Source organism: Pleurodeles waltl, chromosome 3_1 (genome assembly GCF_031143425.1).
Source record: "Pleurodeles waltl isolate 20211129_DDA chromosome 3_1, aPleWal1.hap1.20221129, whole genome shotgun sequence".
Lineage (NCBI taxonomy): Eukaryota > Metazoa > Chordata > Amphibia > Caudata > Salamandridae > Pleurodeles > Pleurodeles waltl.
Window position 1 is genome coordinate 244269559 of NC_090440.1, and position 22599 is coordinate 244292157.

The 22599-nt window shown below is 43.1% G+C and overlaps 1 protein-coding gene across 1 annotated transcript in view; it reads left to right on the forward strand.

The window, feature by feature from the left end:
- The window catches only part of SORD (sorbitol dehydrogenase), a 299739-nt gene that overhangs the window by 88898 nt on the left and 188242 nt on the right, over window positions 1–22599 (forward strand). The window contains exons 2-5 of the mRNA XM_069222326.1: window positions 2038–2071; window positions 15658–15822; window positions 16267–16426; window positions 20882–21000. Coding sequence (XP_069078427.1) covers window positions 2038–2071; window positions 15658–15822; window positions 16267–16426; window positions 20882–21000 — 478 coding nt within the window. The remainder of the gene's footprint in view (window positions 1–2037; window positions 2072–15657; window positions 15823–16266; window positions 16427–20881; window positions 21001–22599) is intronic.

A 22599-nucleotide genomic window follows, 5' to 3' on the forward strand; every position in this document is an offset into this window, starting at 1 on the left:
CACATGCACCCTACAACATTGTCTTACCCACAATGCCCTGAAAACTTCCAACTTTGCCTGAAATCATGCATTTCCGTGATGGAAATTTACAGAATCCGCAGGAATCCACAAAATTCCTACCACAAAGCATTGCCACATCTGTACTGATAAAACCTCTGCCCCACTTGCGTGGGTGGCCAAAGCTGAGTCAGCCTAAAATGTATGGAAAAATACTGCGCTTTTGGACACGCTTTGGTTCCATCTCTATTTCTACACATTTTTGTCCCTTCCCTGTCGCAGGCACTTTGGCTACCTACACAAGTAAGGTATCATTTTTATCGCGAGACAGAGGGGAATGCTGGTTGGTAGGAAATGTGTGGCTCCCCTCAGATTCCAGAACTTTCCATCACAGAAATGGGAGGAAAATGTGTTTTTAGACACATTTTGAGGTTTGCAAGGGATTCTGGGTAACTGAAACTGGTGAGAGCCACACAAGTCACCCCATTCTGGATTCCCCTACGTGTCTAGCTTTGAAAAATGTACAGGTTTGCTAGGTTTTCTTAGTTGCTGGCTGAGCTAGAGCCCAAAATGCACAGCAAGTCACATTACAAAAAAGGGTAATTTTTTTGTGGAAAAATGTGCTGTGTCCATGTTGTGTTTTAGGCTATTTCCTGTTGCGGGCACTAAGCCTACCCACAAAAGGAAGGTATCATTTTTCTTGGGAAACGTAGGGTAGCACAGAATAGTAGAACAAGTTTTATTTCCAATTTCCAATTGTCTTTCTCTGCGTTTGTGCCTTCCAAATGTAACACAGTGTGTAAGAAAGAAGACATTTTGAGAAATGCCTTCTAATTTTCATGCTAGTATGGGTATCCCAAATTCAGAAATATGCAAATAACCACTGCTTCTACAGTCTATATCTTGTGCCCATTTCGGAAATACATGTTTCCTTGATACCTATTTTTCACAAATATTTTAGCAAATGAATTACTGTATACTCGGTACACAATGAAAAACCATTGTAAGGTGCAACTCAGTTACTGACTTTAGGTACGTAGGGTCCTTAGTGAACTTACAAGCTCTATGTATCCCTGCAACTAGAAGGGTCCAGTGGACATAACGGTATATTGCTTTAAAAAGTTTGCCATAGTCAGAAGAAGATACAGATGAAAATGTAGACACAAATGCCAGTTTTTTCAAACTCAATTTCAATATTTTTGTATTTCAACTGTTACTGCCTATAAAAAAAAAACCTTGAAGGATCTACACATATTATGCCTTGCTGAATTTAGAATTTTGTCTATTTTTTAGAAATGTATAGCTTTCCGGGATCCACCGTTGGTTTCACACCCATTTCTATCACTAACTGGAAGGAGGTTAAGCCCACAAAAAAAAGAGAAAAAATGGGCTTTGTACTAGTAAAATGCCAATGCTGTGTTGAAACATTGGCTTTTCTGATTCAATTCTGCCTGTTCCTGGAAACTGGGAAGATGGTGCTTTGATCACACAAACCATTTGTTATTGCCATTTGTAGGGGGGAAAGCCAACACTTTCGTCTGCAGCTCTTTTTTGCCATTTTTCTAAAAAAACAACATAATATAGTTGTATTTAGGCTAATTTATTGGTCACCTCCCGGGGAATCCATAAACCCTGTGTACCTTCAGAATCACCAGGATGTTAGAAAAAAGGGCTCACATTTGGCATGAAACCTTATGTGGACAAATGTTATGGAGGCCTAAGCATGAACTACCCCAAATAGCCAAAACAGGCTTAGTACGGGGAGGCATACCAGTGAAAGACTTAATAAAATAGCAGATAACTAAAAACAGTGTCATCCACATTGTATTGTGCCAATTTTTTTTTTACTTGGTTCTAATTGAATGTCTAAACTTCTCTAATATAAGAACTGTATTTTGTTTAAGTATAACCTTCACATGTGGAAACACTTTTAATGGTTAGGACTTCAATGATGATAACCATGGTAGGTACCAAGGATTACACGTTATTGTTTTTCTCATATAAAGAGACGTTTAACATTGATTTTCTTCTCTTTTGTAGGAAAACCGCCCAGTCCCTAATCCAGGCCCAAACGGTATGTTTATATAAAACTTCTCTAGTTGGATGCATCTAATCATAATGTTTACAGTACACCGTTGCAAATTCATACTTACAAATAACTTCCATTCCTTCTTGTTGGTGACACCCCTCTGTCACAAAATGTCTTTATATGGAAATTACCATACCTCATATAACGCACATTCCGATAAATTAGGCAGTAATTATGTAATCATTTTGGAATATGTTGAGTGATGTCTTCCTGGTAAGTCTCCATACACCTTTTTCTAAATGTGCTTTCATTATTTTGTAGTCCCTTAGTGTGAGCACATCTTGGAAAAAGATGCTTTTTTCATCTTTTATAATTTAGATTTTTCGTGGAATAGGATGATAATTAACCTTCCTACATACCCAAGTTTGCCTTACAACACCATAAAAGACAGCAGCAGTTGAAAAACAAGCCATAAAAAACATGTTTGCTGTTCAAGGCAGATCTTTAAATGTAGTGATGCAGGTTTTATATATTGAGTAAAATGAATGATTCCCTTTTGAAACAAGCATTTGCAATGCAATGGGTCTCGCATTTACTCGAGTTAGAGCTATTAGCGTTGTAAACTCCTAACTGGACCTTTCTTGCCACATAAATTGAAAATGAAAAGTAAAACAGTTTCACATAAGTGAGCTGATTCAAAGTGCCACGGCCGCCATGAGCATCATCGTGAAGGAGACACACAAAAGGAAAAATAAGTTTGCTCACAGTCAAATGTATTGGCAAAAGTGCAATTAGCCATGTAACAGGGTTGATGTCCAAGGCAGTAACCAAACCGTCTGAAGGAGGGACAAACGGAAAGCATTTATCAATGATAACAAAGGATTTTTGAAGGGCAAAACATGAAGCAGAAATAGTGATGGGCGTGGTTAAAAGCCCAAATAGATAACAACACATCAAAAAAGCAGGGCTTGCGTACTGCTTTGCTCAACCTAAAAGGAATGATCATTTTTATCACAGATTCATATAGAAGGAACACAATGTTTACAAAATGCTGTGTATCCTGTTTTGAGACAAAATAACTGTTTCAGGGAACTGGAGAACAATCCTTATGCAACCCCCCTGGGACCACAAGTGGTGGACCACATTAAGCCTAAACCTAGATACTAAAAAGTGGTTGCTCAGAGAGGACCCTAACTTTAGATAAGGTTCTATGATGGGTTAGGTTTTCAGTTTAACATAGGATCTAACGGAAGAAATAGTTCCAAGTTCTATTTATTACTCCATGAGAGATCCATTAATACATTTTTGATCCAGTTCAGGCCAACTTTTACAAGCTTTTGTGGATTGTCAAACCTCTTGGGACTCCATGAAGGAATTTCTTAACAAAGGAGAATAATAGAATTCTATTAACCCGTCCAAGGTTAGACAAGCCTTTATTAACAAACAATTTAATTTAGCTTCTGGTTTAAGCCAGACCGAAATCCATCACTAGAGAGGACGTAGTCTCAAAATGTCAGTCAGAAAACCCTGACCCAGCTCTTCATGGTCAATTAATGAGTCTGAGCTATTAGGGAGAGATTGTAATCTCCTCAGAAACTGGTTTTCCATAGTTTGCAGGGAAGAATCATTGGCATACCCCCAAGTAATTCTTCCATAAAAGGCTACAGAAACATATATAGACTTGTAAATCTTAAGGATCACCTCTAGAGGCCTATGGCCAAGTCAATTAACAAGGTCAAAAACAGAAGCAATTGACCCTGTAAAACAATGAGATGCAGATGTCGAAAGTGGAGCCCAGCAATTAAAGGAATCAAATAACAAACCCAGGTAGGGAAACTAATAAACCTTTATTTTTTTTTTAAATGGTGCTATGGTCCAAGAAATTCATAAATGCTGAATGCCATTTTTTGCGAGTGATCCGCATAGAATAGTGCTGGGATTGAGCACCTTCCACGTAGGGCACATCTTGTCCGCCAGAATTAGAGTGCAATTGATTTAAATTCAAGGTGAAGCTAAAGGGAGGAACCTCACCCTTGGCGAACCCCTCTCTTTAGCTTAAACGACACAGATCATTCCCCCTCCTGTGCCACTCCGCACTGAAGGAGAGAGGGTAATATGAAGGTCACACAAAAAAATTTAGAATACTAGCGTCAACACCTAGAAAAGGCATGATGCTCTACAGTTTATCTCTATTTACCCTGTCAAAGACCAACAAAGGTCGATGACAGCTACAGCTGTAAGGAACTCCTCTTGGCCACTGTATATTTATTAATAATTAAATACAAATTTAGGCGCTCATCAATAATTCCTAGACCTTACCTGAATCCATACTGAAGGTCGGAAAGTTCACTGTTTTTGCTAGCTCATTTCGTTAGCCTGTTTAAAACTACACTCCCAAGGATCTTCACCACAGAGTCAATTAAGGAGATAGTCCTATAACAGCCATAGTCATCCTTGTTTCCTTTTTTGTAAATCAAGTACTATTAAGGACCGTGACTAAGACTTAGAAAGGCCATGACTCACTGCTGGATTGATGGTGATTGTGATTAGAGTGACCCAAGTAAATAATATGATCTGTACATATCAGCAGGAACACTATCAGGGCCCGGGGCTTTATTTTTGGGGTGCAGATTAACAGCATCTGTGAACTCCTTTAACAATACCTCCAGATGCGAGTCGCCTGGTATCTTTTAAGGGAAAGCGCTAGATGTTAAAGCTGTAGTAACATATGTTATCATTGAATGTCCCTTTTACAGGTCAGAGTTTAGGGTTTGAATATGTCTGTCAATCATGAAATAAGTAGAAATCTGGAGAATGCAAAAACATTGCATGTCACTGCCACAAGGAAATGAAAAGAGGCCATTTATACAAGATGGGCAGTGTCCTTTGTTGCTCTTTAATACCTAACTCCTTCATATGAGTACATGCTAACATTGACTATAGATACCATTCTTTGAATGTTAGGCACAGGTTCCCAGAAATTGATAAGGCATTGCAAGAAATTGCCTTGGGGTCCTGTTCAGTCAAAGGCTACTGGGCCTCAATTGTACCCACTGAAATCCTTTAATGGTGTTGTCCTGGGCCCCAAAATACTAATGCACTCCAACTGGAAGGCCAATAATCTCCTTTACCACTTCACTTCCGCAGGGTTGTACGGTCGATTACAAGGGCTTACTCAATAACTAGATGTGAGATTAGACACTGTCAGGGTAGTTTTTGACAGCAATAACAGCCAATAAAATGATTATTGAGGGCCTTAGTTCTAGTTAGGCAGGTGGCATATGTCATACATGTGTCAGATGTCCCAACTGCTGTATTGCAAGTGCATTATAGCCCATGGCACTTGTATTACAGTGGACGGTGTATTTACTCCGCTTTGACAAAGTATCAATGCACCAAACTCTAAATTAGGCCCTAAGTGAGTTGTTTAATTTGACAAAGAAAAGGACTTTAATACACATAAACAGAACATAGTACACTTAAAGTCAGGACATGTCATGAAAACCAGAAGTCTCTAACCCCTTTGTGACCAAAGATATGACCCTAAGTATTAGTGTAGCTTCTAAACGTTAAGAGCTATAAATAAGGATAACAAAAACTCTCTGGCCATTTTGTATGTGGAAGGTGTTTACGAGCCATTATGAGACTTTATGGTTCAACCAAGCAAAACAAAAATACTTTATCAAGGATTGCAAACCGAAATACAGTAGTTGAATCAAACTTATTTAGGGTTAAAAAGCCATGGGTTCTCAGCAATACACTTCATTGTAAGAGCTTGGTGTTTGCTTTGCAAAGATTTGTATTTTATACTTATCTGGCACTGATGTCTTTTGAGTGAAATTGTATTCACTAGATGCTTGCTGTGTTATCTAGTGCTGTGACCGTCATCAGAGTCTGTGTGTCAATAGCTTTGTGCTCATTGGTTGGGAAAATAGTTAGCAACTATGCCAGTTCACCTTTCATCCATTGGATAATCTGCTTTCGGTGAAGTGTTATCTCAAAACATACCAGCCACTCTCAAACGGTGGTGGGGGGCAGCCATAAGTGTAGGGACACCTAAGCAAAAGGTTGATACCAGGTTGGCACCAGAGTCATGACCAAAGGATAAAAGTACAATATATCTCTAGAATGCTGGGAGAGCATGGAGAATCTGAATGACCTTCCTGAGCTACCCCAAGACCTCTGGGGACAGCTACAGAGATGAGCACCAGCTACCCTTGGCTCAGGGAGAGGTACAGGGGCAAAGCAAGCTCACCCTAGCTGATGGCAGCAGGGCTCTCTTCTTGTGATTGGACACTTCTCCAAGCACTTATGCAGGTGGGAGTCTTGTCCAGGCTTAGTCCCAGTGTGCTTTTGGGAGAGATGCACCAAGAACAATTCCTCTCCCGGATCTTCATTGTCTGCATTACAGTTACAGAGTAACATAATAAACAAGGTACTAGTCTGAGGATCCAGTATGTATCCTCCCTAGGTGGTCAATCCTGGCCAGTAAAGATACTTTTAACTTTAACTTCCTCGGGTCTTCTTCAATTCCAGAGATGCATGTCTCTGGTGTAACCATCTCGTATGAAGATCAGAGACCAGTATAGTCCCTCCTGACCATTTCAAACTGGTTCAGGTGAAATGTATACTGCCCGCTGGCAAAGGACGGTCTATTAAAGGAATGCAGATATTGGCAGGAAGAATGGGAAGCATATTGAACTATTTCAAAGGGGTGTTATGCCACCTGGTCCACCAAGAAACAAATGGTTTCAGGAAGTGAGACTGTGGATTAGGTATGAGCAGTCTCCAAGGTCCAAGATGGACCCACATGCAGGCTCCCTTCATGCATATCCCAGACATCATGATGAAACAAATCCATTTATAGGAGTATGAACTGACTTTTCCCAGGGGGTACTAGTAGATCTTCCCTCTACAGGGTTGTAGGTAAAAGACTTGTACCCTATCTAGTAGTATCTTGAGATTGCAGCCACCACTGGCAGGCTCTCACAGCATGAGTAGAGATGATGGTTGTTACCCTTGACATCATAACTTGGATGTGGTCTATCGCAGCAAGAAAATAGTAGAACACTCTGAGTGCATGCGATGGTTGACCTCACGGGGTTGGTGGGGGGCAAGGTCGCATAGAGCTATCCAAAGAAGCTTCAGAATATGACAGCATAGCTTAATCAAGCCAGGGAGAGGAGGGTGTGGCCTGGCAAAGCAGCCGAACAGTAGCACTTCCCTAGAGCTCCCCACCAGCCTCTTTGTTATCCAACAAAATCTGCCCCATGTCGCCCCCAAAACTGAGCTTCTGGTGTTCTTCACTCCACCCAAAACACCCACCCCCCCATTTTGATACCGAAACTCCTGATATGCAGCGGCGGTGTTTGAAAACTTCCTCACCTCGTGGCCCAGCCTGGTGGTGTAGGAGGTGGGCCACGTCGCAAGAAGGGACCAAGAGTCAAGACTCCTGTACTCAGGGGGCAACAAAGCAGTGAGGAGCTGTTGCAGGGGACCGTCGTGGGTTCCATGCTCTGCACCCCAAGCTGCCGGTGGGAGCAGTACCGTCCAGAGGAGACAGAGCCGCCCCCTGGCCTCGCATCCTGCGGAGTATCAGTGTGGCAGAGGAGAGGCTTGCTGCTGAAGGAGCGTGGCACGCCTGCCGTGAGGCTGAAGGGCAATTTGGGGCTCCTGGACAGAGGACAGTGCCAGGAACGCTGAAGAGGCGAGCCCAGAGCAGCATGTGGAACATGTGGTGGTGTGGGCCGGTAGCTGTGCCGGTGCAGTGAGCCCAGCGTGTGGAGGGGGCCCCTCTGGAATAGCAGTCACCAGCCGGTATTGCCAGTAGGTGGGCCCTGGATCCATTGGGTCCTTGCTTCGCTTTGGGCCATATTTTAACCCTGAAGATGTGTTGATTCCTATGTTCTTGGGCTCCACCTTTGGCCTATTCTGGGGATGCTGCTGCAGGGTACGAGGGGTGAGGACTGAAATGAGGGCTCCACGCATCCCAAGCATACAAACTGAATATTGCCGTATACAGGCCTGGTGATATGCAGCTCAGTCCATGCTTGCCGTCCCACGCCAGAGAGACTCCTGCATCTCGGCCCCCTCCTGAGGCACGTTGTGGGCACTGGTTCACTAATACCTTGTGAGGGTACAAACAATACCCCATCTGACCCTTGCCTCCAATGTCGGGATAGACTGATCTGGAACCGTCCGACTGTTGACCTATGGGGACCACAACTGCTGAAAATTATCGCTATTTGCTGTGTGGTCACAATGGCAAAGGATAACCCCACAAAAGCAGTGCAGGCCAACAAAATAAATAACTATGAACTACCCTCGCTGCAGGAGGGTGCAGTGGGGGAACAAGACAAGCAGCTGCCACCCCCAGGAACCATCAACCCCTACCCTGGCTGATCTCATGTCAACAATCAAGGGATCTTGTGAAATAAAGTTGGCGGGGATTGATACAGTGGCGCTCGAGTTGGGCCTACTATAACCGACCTTAGGAAGGTATCTGAGAGAGGCACCGAAACAGAGGGCCAAATTTCCAAACTCCAATGAGAGGTATGATTTCTCAAGAAAACAGTCTCTGAACTCCAGTCCCTTGCGGCTTGATTGGATGACTGGGTGGAGGATGCTGAAGGCCACTCCAGGAGGAACAATCTCCGATTTGCAGGCTTCCCTGAAAGAGCACAAGGGCAATCTGCAGAACTGTTCTTGGGCCTATGGATAACAACAGTCTAAGCGACTCAAAATGTTTACTATTTAGTGTGCCCAAGCCGGAGGAGCTGCCTAAAACCATCATTGCCGGTTTATTTAATTTCATGGACAGAGATGCCATACTCCAACATTTTTGGGTCCGAGGGGCCCTCCAGTTTGAGAATAATAACATTATGATCTTCCCAGTCTATACCCGCAAGGTTCAACGCCTACGCAGAGACTATATGATGCTTAAAAAAGGCTGCAAGACCGTGATATTCAATACAGTCTCATGTTCCTGGTGAAGCTGAGGGAACAATACGAGTGCCATGCACTGTATTTTGCTACCCCGGAGGAAGCTCATGGTTGGCTGGATCCCCTTGACCATACACCCCCTAGGCCACAGCCTCGTCCAAGTCGGGTGGCACCGGTAATCCTTGGAGGATCCTTGGAGGAGCACCAGTCTTCGGAAGCACTCTTTGGACTCCGGTCATAGTGCAGGTAGTCAGCGGATGGGAGGATACAGTGTGCCCAGATGGAACCCTGGCCGCAGTGAAGGTATAGACTATCACAGCGATGGCACAGACTGATGGCGGGTGCCAAATTGGTAATGTTTGGTGTTGGAAATGGCCCTCTCTACAGGGTCACCCTCTGAACTTTTTGCCTTCCTCCACCTACTTTTCTTTGCTAGATTTTTGCATGTTGGCCTTAGGACTCTGTGCGCTTTACCACTGTTAACCAGTGCTAAAGTGCTTGTTGTCCCTCCCTTAAAAGTGGTTTGATTGGCATACACCTGATTGGCATATTTAATTTACATATGAGTCCCTAGAGTGGTAAAACATATCTCCAGGGCCTGTAAATGTAATACTACCAGTGGGCTTGCAAACCTTAAAATGTGCACCAGGCCTGCCATTGCAGCCTGAAAGGCAGTGACCCACTGCCATGTCGACTTGGTATTTAAAACCCCTTTCCAAGCCTTATACTCCCCATTTTATTACATGTAGTTTACCCCTAAGGTAGGCCCTAAGTATCCCATAGGGCAGGATGCTGTGTAAGTAAACGGTAGGACATGTACGTGTTAGTTTTACATGCCGTTCTAGTGAAAACTACCAAATTTGTTTGCTCACTATCAAGAGGCCTACCCCTCCCATATGGTAACATTAGGGATTCCTTAATAAAAAATGAATAAATTGTAACTTCTAAACCAGAGGTGGTAGATATGCCGTGTTTGGTACCTATAAACTTGTAATGATAAACCCTCAACTAACTTGATGGGGGGGGTGCTAAGCACAGCCCTACTTGCAACTGAATAGGCTGGGCTTTCCCACCACTGACTAAGCTTAACAACCCTGTATTGTCAGTTCAGCCAGCTAGGCAGGGGAGGAAGGAAATTCCTGGAACTTCTGAGAACCTTTCTGAAAATGTCACCCAACCTCTATGAGCAGGGCACCAAGGTATAAAAATAGGGATCTCAGACCGGCTCCTCAGTTAACTACTAGACCTGCGGAAGGACTTAGAGGACAGCCTGCTGCTTCGACCTTCTCTGCACTCTGCCGGACTGCTGCTGTATCTGGAAAGACTGCTTTGCTGCCTGGAGCATGCTTAGACCTTTCAGAGGCCAGCCTTACTGTAGAGCCCTGCATTACCACCTGCACCCAGGACTTTATAAGTGACTCCATGGGCTAGTTTAGTTGGATTCCTGTTCTGAGCCACAGGGACATAACAGGTTCTCACCATCTTAAACCTGCACCTAGACCCAGCCTGAGTGAGACTTCACCCCAACCCCCATGGCGTCTCCATCCATTCCTGGACCCTTGGTTGTGCTGCTAAAGGCGGCCAGGTAGCCATTTTCCAAAACTGAGAACTTACTATTTTGAACCTTAAAATTTTAAAATTCAGAACTCTGGTTCTACTAATTGGATTTTAACGTTTTTGGTGTCAAATAAGTTAATAAAAGTTCCTCTATTTTGCTAAATTGATTTGGATTTTTCTGTTATGTTTTCACTGTGTTACTGTTTATGTACTGCATAAGTACTTAATACATTGTCTCTAAGTTTGACCTGCCTGCTTTTTTTGTGCCAAGCTATCCAGGTTTAAGCACAGGTTAAATTAGTGACTTTTTGTAGTTTACCCTGAAAGTGATTGTGGCTGTCTGCTTGACCTGGGCTCACATATGGTATGACTGATTGGAACCTCCCTGACTAATTTGAAACTGTACTGACATTTGAGGGCTGATATCTCATAATTCGTAGTACTTGTCTGGGCACAGAAATTGGTGCATATGATGTCTATGTGACTACTATGCAGGGGGCGTATTTTTTCGAAGGATGCATCAATCATTAGGTCTTATATGGTATAGTAGTCCCATTGCTGGTGGCTACAGCACCTTTGGCCTTGCCACCTAGGTGGGATGATAGGCTCACAGTGCGAAGCAACTCTTAAAGCTGAGGATTGTTTCTCAGGGGAAGAATTGGGGCGATGGGACAATGAGGTTGGCCTGACATTCGGGTACCCCAGTTGTGTAGACTCACTGCCTGTTGGAGGGGTATTGTTTCCTATATTTGCTGAATGTTCTAGTTCTACGATAGTATAGGTATTGTCTAAATGGTGATTGCGCTTTGAAGCTCCCTTGCTGAAGCACATGGAGTGTATGTCAGTATGATCCCCAGACCCAGGGGCGGGATGAAGGGTATTGGAGCAATGGTGAACTATGGAAGCTATTGAACTGGAATGCACCTGGGTTGGGACAGCCTTAAAATGGTAGGGTGTACTCATACTTGTGTTGGTATGGGGTGTCAGTGACAGTCTTACGGGAGGTGGATACTTGAGAGGAATGTGTAGCAACTTTGAGGTGCAAGTGGAGCGGTCAGCTCTTTGCCAGATCCTAGTCCAGATACGTCATAGGTGTACTTATCTAAGTGGCTCCCCGAGTCCCCTTCATGGCCAGGAAGGTTAAGCTGGATCCCCAGGGGAGGTATGCAATTGTTTTGGGAGCACAAGATGCTAGAGATGTTTGTCTGGTAAGTGTATATGCTCCCAATATGGATAATGGGAGCTTTTTCGGAACAGTGATGGGTTCAGTGGCTCAATATATGGATACGGAGAACCTCTTTATGGGGACCTCAATTGTGTGCTGGATGGGGAGTTAGATTGCCCCCCGATCGGATACTAAGCCTGCTATGACTGTGCCCTTAAAGAAGTGATGGTTTGTGCTGGTGTAAAGGATGTACGGAGAGTGAGGAATCCTCCTGCTAAGGTGTATTCCTTTTATTTACCCGCTACTGGGACTTATAGTGGCTTAGATTATTGCTTGTTTACTGGTGCATTACTACACTGTGCACAGGCCGTTGCCTATCTGGCATGTTTTATTTCTGATCACTCCCCCTTGTTGGTAATTCTCCTGTTGTCCAGAGAGCCCTCTAATATACCCCTGTGGCGGATGAGGGCCGAAGCCCTGACAGACCTGGTGTTCACTGAGGATGTGCGAGAGACGGTTGACCACCACTTTACAGAGAATTGGGGCAGTGCACCAATGAAAGGGGTTGAATGGGACGATATGAAAGCGGTACTGCATGGGGAATGCTTAAAAGTAGCCTACGGGCTGAAACAACAACTATCCAGGTCCCTATATACTTAGAACAAAGACTGGGTGCCCTGGAGACCACAGTGGCAGAGCTGTTTCAGGCATGGCTGAGTCGCAGGAGTGTAAGCAAGAGTTATTTGAAATATGGGAATGTCTAGACACATTTTTCCACACCAGCTATCAACAGCGGCTCCATGTGGAGGAAGATAAGGCTAGTAGGTTGCTTGCCACTCTCCTCTATAGCAAGACACAGGTTCCACCATAGGCAGGGGTTCCTGACAAGTCAGGTGACAGGGTTTTCACACAATGGGGCATAACTGGGGTGTTTGCCTCATATCTGGAGGCACTTTGTGCAAGCCTGCTGCCTTGCTCAGCACAGATGAGACTCCATTATTTTGAGGGCTTGGGAGTTGCCATCCTTGCCCCTGGAAGAGAGAGACAGATTGGAGGCACCCCTGTCCAAAGAAGAGCTAGTGGTGGCTATACAGGTGTTGAAGACTGCTAGGGCCCCTGGTAGTGATGGCTCACCAGTGGAATTTTATCAGCGCAGAACCGAAGTGATGGCTGAAGGGCTCTTAGAAGTCTACACTAAAGCATTCAGAAAAGGAATCCTCACTGTTTCCATGACGGAAGCCATTATAGTCATGCTACCCAAACCAGATAAGGATGCCAAGGAGGTCATTTGGTACCGCCCCCTTTCCATGCTCGATGTCGATATAAAGATCCTGACACGTGATCTCCTTACATGCAGATGAAGCCCTGATCTGTTTAAGACAACCTGAATACTCTGTCCCTAACATGTTGGCACTTCTAGCTGAGGTCAGCAAACTATCCTGCCTCACCTTCAACCGCACCAAATCTAGGATGCTCCCCACTTGGAGGGTTAGCTGGTAGGCCTCTGGCGACTCTCTCCCGGACGGACGTACCCTGACAGCCAAAAATGTTAGGTACTTGGGAATCAGATTGGCCCATGGTGAATCAAGCTTTGGGGATCTCAAAATGGGTAGAGTATTGGAGAAGCAAAAGAAATCCATTAGATTCTGGAACATTCTGCATTTATCCCTAATTGAAAAAGTCGAGCTAGTGAAGATGATTGTGTTTCCCCACTGTCTATATATTTTCCTGGGGACCCTAAACCAGATCCCCGGGACGGTGTTTGTAGAACTAGATAAACTAATTGTCGAGCTATTATGAGCATTGGCAGGAAAATGGTTAGGCCTTTCTACGCTTAAACGTATCTGGGGCGGGGAAGGCCTACAATGAACTATATTATTTTGCTGCACAACTGAAGCATGCAGTTCATTGGTTCGATGACAATGAGAACTCGGAAACCCGATTGCTTAGGGGCACCTGTGGGGATTTTTCTCCTTGATTGCCAGATAGATGTCTGCGGTTTGGTGGTGTGAGGGGGGCTGGGAGACCCTGAGAGACTTGCACCTTGACGACCGGTTTGTTACATTACCTGACAACATGGCCTCCTTTGGCTTGGGGACCGGGCAATTTCTTCAATATGCTAAACTTTTTTCAACGGCCTGTGAAATCTAGCTGTCATTTCCAGAGGCACCCCCGGAATCCTGGATCCTGGTGGCCCTGCTGAACTTGGGGGCTGGACATAAACTGGTTTCCCACCTCTGTCAGGCCCTGAAGGAGGACTTGCCGACTGCTGAACTCCCTGTGCACAACAGATGGCAAAATCTAGAGGGTGCACCATTATCGCTGAAGAACTTGATTGCCATACACGTGGGGAGTCAGGACAGTGTCTTCTAACGCATGTTTTAAATTGACACACTTTAGTGTAATATAAGAGGTGTACCTATCCCTGATTACTTTGCTTAACATATAACCCATGAGCTCCTCCTACTGTCCAAGATGCAACCATGTGGATGCAGACTTCATTCATATGATATGGGGCTGCTCATGCAAAATCGGAAATTAAGTTGAGATTCTGGCTTCCCTAGACTGGGCCACTGGGTGGGGCACCCCCAGTGATATAGGGTAATGCCTCTTAGGACGCATCCCAATTAAAAAGAAAAAGAAGTTAAGTAGGAAGTTCTTAGTGCTAGGGCTCACATTGTCTAAGCGAAATATAGCTTTCCAGTGGTTGTCCCCGTGGGGCCCAATGCTTGCAGAGTGAAAGAGAGCCATGACTGAATGGGCAAATGCGGAAGAGTGCCATATGCGTTAAACCTGTAGGGATGATAAGCTTGTAGATGACTTGCAGGCTTGGACTGCGATGTTCACTAAGTTGCTTGACCCACTGGACACTCGTCCTCCATGAGCTAAGCTGGGTGTGGAAAGTGGTCAGAAACACAGAGTCAAGGGGGGGGGGGGGGGGGGGTCAAGGGTTCCTGGGCATCGAGGTAGCAGGCTGTGGATGAGCTTGATTCTAGAAAATTTATATTTCTAACTTCCCACTATGATGTGGTGTGACTGGGAACAGGATGTGGAGCTCTAGGTAGGTGGGGATCCTTTCCATTGATGAATGTACATTGCAATGTTTGTATTATGTCATCATACTGACTTGTGATACTGTTTTGGTACTATTATGTCTTGATGATCTTGAACACCAATAAAACCCAATACTTAAAAAAAAAAAAAAGCCAGACATAGAATTCTGAACTAAACAAATTACTTGAACACATTTATAAAATGTGTCTGGTCATGGGCAGAATGTAGTGTACATGTCTGTGGAACTGAACAATGGGGAAGTGAAAAGAGAGATATTTTAGGCTAAGAGGAGAGACAGTTGTATCTTACTGTAGCAATGCACTTAGGGGGACTCGTGCTCCAAACTGAAAAAGGGGAGAAAAATCATTCAAAATATCACATTTTAGGCTTCAAAACTGAGGCTTTGTCAATGAAAGAAAGACACTTGTCAAATAGGTAACGTGAAATGTGGCTGCATTGTAATGCATGCCTAGTCTCCCAGGAAGTATCCATTCCAAGCAAATATTCTTTCAACAGCCAGCAGTCAGCTTAAGACGCAGTCAAATTTTTCTCAGAGCTAGGCTCCTTTACCCAAGACTGACTAAAACTTAAAAATCAACTTCACAAATACATTGCGAAGGAAAAGACATAGAAAAGTTGGAATTACATTAACAATGATTCATGCATCATAAGGAAAAGCTAGAAAATGCAAGATTGAAAAATTGTGAAGGTTTTGCATGGCTTACTATGTTGAATATGTTTAGAAAGGAATTATATATCTCAGAGTAAATCTAGATTTAGTCAACGTTAGTGTAGCTCTGACAGATGATGAATTGAATTATTCACCAGCAATCTTTTTTCTATTGGAAGGAGGTAGATACACTTTAGGAAAGAACCACTGATCTGTTCCTGTAATGTCTGTTTTTTCTCCCAGAGGTTCTCCTCAGGATGCACTCTGTTGGGATTTGTGGTTCGGACGTCCACTACTGGCAGCAAGGCCGCATTGGAGATTTTGTAGTGAAGAAGCCGATGGTGCTTGGGCATGAAGCCTCTGGGACAGTAGTGAAAGTGGGATCATCTGTCACTCATCTGAAACAAGGTGAATGGTACTTGGAATTTTCTGTATATTCTCCTGATAAATAGCTAAAAGGAGAGCTGTCTTGGAACAAGGTTACCAAAGTCCACTTTTCTAAACTGGAACACTATGTCTCACTGCAGATATTGTTTTATCATGCATTGTAGGCAGTGCAGAAAACCAGACGATGGCCAAGCGGACTAAGTTGTTGATATGTCAGTTGTATGTTGCATCACAGTTGTCTAAAGACATTTATGTTTATCTGTCCTGTTGTAAGGATTTTTCTTCTTGCATTGGCTATGGATAATCCAAGGTCCGAGGACTGATAACTCAGTTGCATCTTTTTTCACTAGTGCAGTGAGAAAGGGAGAATACCACTGTTGTATAGCTTGTGCTATTCTGACAACTGATGACAAAGTTCATTATGACATGGTTGTATGCTCTAAAAAAGTCTTCTCTATTTTTCAGGCGACAGAGTTGCTATTGAACCGGGCGTCCCGCGTGAGACTGATGAGTTCTGTAAAACTGGACGATACAACTTGTCACCAACCATCTTCTTCTGTGCCACACCTCCTGATGATGGAAATTTGTGCAGATTTTACACTCACAATGCAAATTTCTGCTACAAGTATGTTTCTTATAAACTGTAAAGAAATATTTATGTTCCGTTCAGTATGCAATGTTCTACCTTTTTGAAGAAGTGTAATGTAGCAGTGAAGAAGAACATGCTCTCTTCCTGCAAATAGAAACAAAATGCCGTCCAATGCCTCCATCAGGTCTTAGAAAGCTAACTGGAGGGAAATTACTGAGGAACACTTACTATGGCAAAGCTTCAAGCCAGGACAGCTTGGAGCTCCCTCAGATATCAGAGTGCAGGGAATATACTGCCTGCCGGCTATCACCAGAGACAGTTCTAGGAGCGAGAGGAGGCAGTTGTCATCTAAAGAACTCCTTAAGAGCATTCCTGTAGAAGATTGACAAGAGATGATGCCCACTGTTTTCAAGCTTAAAAAGGTTTAGCATTTTAGGCATAATTTTAGATTCTGTCTTGTCAGTTGCTGACCAAGGTAATGTAATTGCCGCTACGTCATACTCATATACAAGTTGTTGTTGCTGCTGCATGAAATGGTTTCTTTATCTGGATCTAGATCAACTTGCCACTTTTCCATGCTCTATTGGTACCAAAATCTTCCATAGTTGCAACTCAAACCACCATTCACACAGACTAGATGGCATTTGAGGATCTATGGCAAAGACCCTTGTTATCTCCAATGTAACATACATGGCTATGTCTTTTTACCTTGTGTAAATGCATTGTGTGAGGTCTCTATGTGTTAGTGCTACATATCAGTCAGTAGAACGTTTTTAATGATGCTGTTTAAATATTATAACAACCTCCCATAGAGTACTGAAAGAGTATGACAAGCTGAAAGCAAGTGACAGTCCTGTTCGTGGACATTTCATTACACATGACAGGTCTCTTCTAAGAAAAAGTCTTAGGGCCTGATTACGACCTTGGCAGATCGGATACTCCATTACAAATGTGACGGATTTCCCATGCGCTGTATTATAAGTTCCATTATATCCTATGGAACTTACAAAAAGACGGGTGGGATATCCGTCTCATTTGTGTAGGGGTATCCCATTCCCCAATATCTTAATCAAGCCCTTAGTGTAGAGTGAGTTTCATTTTCCAGCCCTGCTAAACACGCATCTTAAATGGGAAGTGATTTGTTTCAGTAAGACAAAGCAGTGTGCTGTTTCAGAGGTCCTGGGCATCAATGTAAACAATATATATTAAAAAAACATAGCGGTAAAACTAGTAAAGTTTGTGATTCATTGGAGTTGTAGACTCACTTCATGCTGAGAAGTGAAATAAAAAATCAGGTTGTGCTTCTTTGCCTTAATTCTCATCCAGATGTTCTTCCAAATAAAATCATAGGAAACTACAATATAGATGGCATTAGATGTGTCCCTTTCCATCGTAGGTTACTTAGCATAGACAATGGTAGTCGGTCTATTCTCTGTTTTATGCAGAATCATTGTTATGCCTGCCTTTAAGTGCAGATGTTGCCAGACCTATTTTTTTTAGGAACTGTGATATTGTCAAGTTCTTCAATGAATGACATAGCTATAACATCTAATGCAACATTCGTCTGCGTCAGATATCTGCACCTCACCAGGTCAAGGTCAATAGGAAAACACATACATACATACATATAACCAAAATAATGTAATCTTAATTAACCTCCGTTTGCCTTATATGTTCATAAAGAAACATCTGGGATGCATACCTAGATGCACATAATCTATGTCAGACATTACTAAACTTATGTCAGAAATTCCAATTTCGGTTAAGATTTAGTATATATATCTCACTCGACCATTTGTCTGGAGAGGTCCTTTACCCAGCTTATTGCCTGTGGTTCTGCCAGAGACGGTCTCATCTGCTGCAAGCACACTTCACACTTTGCAGATCTTACATCTTCCCTGAAGGCTGATAAAGCCAGGTCCCAGGAAGATTGACTGACTGCTACCACAGTGGGTGTTTGCCTTTAGTGGGGAACACTTTTTCATGCCTCTGCTAATACAGACATTCTTTACTATCAGTGAGGTTTGCACCGTGTTTCTTCACCCTAAGAACCTCTAGATTGCAAGTTGCTCTGCCTTTCATGCTTTCAGAATATAGCACATAGAAGTAGCCATTATGGTGTGAAGTTCTAGATAACATTTTAAATGGCATTTTATCAATGCTGTAAATGTTCATTATTTTCTCGTTATTTATAACGTCTTCTTGCTGTTTTTATACTATTCTGTTTAAATTATTTTAGATGTACAGAGAAACCAATTTTTAACTTTAAAATGGTCATTCCTCTTAGTACAGTATGTGTGATACTGTGAATAACGAAATAAGGTTTCTTGCTTTTTCCACGGTGCCCCTGATCACTTTATGGGATTGTTAGTAATCCAAAAGCAATACTTCCATGTTAGTGAAACAATGAATAGTGTTTTTTGGAGCTACACTAACCTGTCTTTCACATTCATCACTGGTGCATCGAACCAAGTTCACCTGTGTCATCCTTGCGTGGAAAAGCACACCTTGTAAAGTTATGCCAAAGTCATAATTTACACAACAGCAGGTGGAACATTATTATACACATTTTGCTCTATTTTGGCATACGCTTGTGAATTGGTTTTGGGAAGATGTGTGGACCTGTCTTCCCTAAGTTACATAGAAGTATGTTTTATTTTTGTAATTATGCATAAATCCATTACTTATTTAGTCATTATTTAGTTCTCTGCCCCATTTGTATCATCTGAAATGCACATTTATGATTCCTAACATGGTATACTGACCCTTTTTCTTTCGTAGGTCAGTTAACTAACTGACATTAAAGTGGTTAATAACTGCATTGCAATCCAAAAGGCCAGAAATTGCTATTATGGGCTCTACTTAGAAATTAAACAGAAGATTATAGTAATATTATAACACACTGGATTGCTAGGAGCTCCATAAAAGACAGTGAAGTGTCTCAGAGTTAATAATGGCTAGTATAAAGTTTCTGCTCCAGCATTCCAAAGTTTGTGTTTGTGCTTCTCCCTTATTAATTTAGATTGTTTTACCCTCAGTGGGTGGAATGTTCCAATTGCCGTATAGTCCTTCTGCTTTGGGCTATACTGGTTGTTAAAGGCCATCTCCCTCATTATAGACCCTCACCTGCGGTTGGGACCTATACATCAAGGTTTAACTAAACAGGTTACCAATTGTGTGTGTGACCCCACTCACCAAGCCTTTTTAAGGCCCCGGGAACCACAGGGCGATAACATTTTTAATGGGGAAGGGAGTGTGCAACCCCCTTCCTGAGTCTTCTCACTGTCCTGAAATCCCATTTTTCATTTAGAGAGGGAGTGCATGGGACCCGAGAACAGCAGTGTACCAGGGCCCAAACCCCCTGACACTGAGTTTGAAATCCTGCAATCTGCCTGCACTCTTCCAGGCAAGGTATGCTCCTGCCAGGCAATAGTAGGAAGAAAAGCTGCTCCCACCAGGCAGGAGCAGACAATTTAAGCCAGCTCCCACCGCATTACTCGCCCCCAACATTTTGGGTTTCTGGTTCACTGAGTTTTACTATTCATCTCCTATTTTTGCTTTCAAAACCATTCTTAGTCTTCTTTTTTCCTGCAGGATTGCTACCACGAATATGTCTTTGACTCTGTCCTGATGATGGCACGGTGAAAATCACACCTTGAGATTGAAATGTCAAATCTATTATTTCCTTAGATTATCTATGTATGTATCTGATTGAGGCAAATGGAAGGGCAGTACTTTGGCTTTAGGGCCCATAACTGCCACAGCAATCTGACATGCAATTACTTTACGGGCCTATGAAGCTATTGAGACATTCATTGTTTATTAGATGTGACCCTTTTGTCTTTTCATGTCTGTCTGCTCCTTTGATTCATATCACTGCACCATCGCACTTTTCAATGTTCGAGTGTTTGTCACACACTTGTTTTGTAACCATGTATGTTGGCTTTTAATATCTACTAATAAATGTCAATTTAAATGTTCCCATTGCAATTTAATCTGTGGTTGCTTTCAGTATGTGTATTTAGTACAAATTATTTAAATTCCTTTAAATGTGATTGAATATTGATTTGTCTACTAAAACTATTTAACAATTTGTAAAATACTTTTTATGTCATATTGTAATAATTTAGCTTTACCCTGAGCAGTTAAATTTCCCACACCCCTGCTTTTATAAGGAGGAACCTCCGTTTGTTTCTATATTGACTGGTACCCAGGTTTCCAATGTTATCATGAGAATATGTCCTGGATCACATGCTCAAACGAAGAACTGGGTAGCTGGAAATGTTGAATTTATCTTACCAAGACCAAGATCGCTGGGTTTTCACAGTTCCATTAATAATAGGTTTAACCAATCACCAAACACAAATCATCACAAAGATGTATAAAGTGACAACATCCGCGTTCAGTGATTATCCAGTAAGCACAAAAGGTTGCTGATCGCCCTGAGCCAAAAACCTAGCACCATTTATACTGATTCTCTACTTGTTGCAGGCTCCCTGACAATGTCACTTTTGAAGAAGGAGCTCTCATTGAGCCGCTCTCGGTTGGTATCCATGCTTGCCGACGGGCTGGAGTCGCTCTTGGAAGCAAGGTTTTCATCTGTGGAGCAGGTATGCCAGAAACTAAATTAAAAGCGTTTTCACTGCATTACTCAGTTCAGGTCCAAAACGTTAATCTTAGAAAATTCATGTTACCATATTGTTCATATCTAATTATGTTCTGTTTTGAATCCTATATAAATGTTCACTCTTTCACGCTACTTGTGATCGTAGGCGGACCTACATGAGCAAATAGCTTTATGTACGAGTGCAAATCCCCTTTTTCAGAAAAGTTGGTTTTGAACCTGTAAACTGTTTTACCTCCAGCAAGGTTTATGTGTGAAAATCATGTAATTCTGTAGCTGGGAAGTGGGTATTCCTGAAAACTTTCGAGTCTGTGGCTATTCAGGGAGCATTTTTTGACGAGTGTATGATGGAACAACACACTTGAGAACCATGCAGGCCTGAACAACGCAGTCGGAACAACATCTGCACTGTTACCACAAATAATTTTTCGTTGTAAAAGCATGTCTAGTAAAGGCATGTGTGGGAACGGCATGCGTGATTCTAGCATGCCTCCACCCTAGTCGCCCTAAGGCCCAAAAGTACCCACCCCTAATACTAAAACTACCCCAACCCCACCCGCCCCTAAAAACAAAAGTACCCCAACACCCAAAACTACCCCTACCCCCCACCCTGCACCAAAAAAACAAAACTATCCAGACCCCACCACCCCGCCCCTAAAAACAAAACTACCCGACACCCCCACCCAACCTGAGCCCTAAAACCTTCCCCGACCCGCCCACCTGCCCTAAAAACAACCGACCACGCCCCTAAAACAATACTAACTCGACTCCCCACTATGCCCCTAAAAACCAAACTATCCCAACCCCCCCACCCTAAATACAAAATTGCCCTGACCCTCTCACTCCCGCCCCTGGAAAAAAAAATAGCCCAAAACCCCCACCCAAAACCCTTAATCCACCCCACCCCTAAAAACTACCCGCAACCCTGCCCTAGCCCCACTTACAGGACCGCTCTTGCTCCCAATACAACCTAAAAAAACAAAAAACAGTCCCCTCCCACCCCTAGAAAAAAAATAGCCAAACCCCGACCCCAAGCCCGTTATCCACCCCACCCCCTAAAAACTACCACAACCCTGAGCGACTCCCCACCCTAAGCCCTACCCTTAAAAAAAATCCCAAACACCCCCTCACCCCACCCTTAAAACAATAGCCCAACCCCCAACCCCACCCCAAGCACTTTATCCACCCCACCCCTAAAAACTAACCCCCAACACTACTTACCTGACCACGTCCTCTCCCGATCCACTCTGCCTTAACCATGCATATGTATAGTTAAGGCAGACAAAAAGGCATGCATTGTTCTGGCAAGCATGGTTACGCTTGCGTTGTAAACGTAATCGTTGTTAGGGAGTTAGGGTGTTCCGGACGTTTCCCTTTTATGACTCCTCCTTGTCCTGGAAATGGTGGGAGGGTAATCCCTTTAAGAGAAGGAGGTCATCCTGTCAACTGCAAAAGTAAATCCCTTTCTAAGGTGGAAAGAGGAATGCAACACTCCCCAAAATTAATGGGGCGTAAGTGGGAATAGATTTATCTACATGGGATCAGTTTTCGCCTTCAAAGAGAAAATATATTAGTAAGGACATTT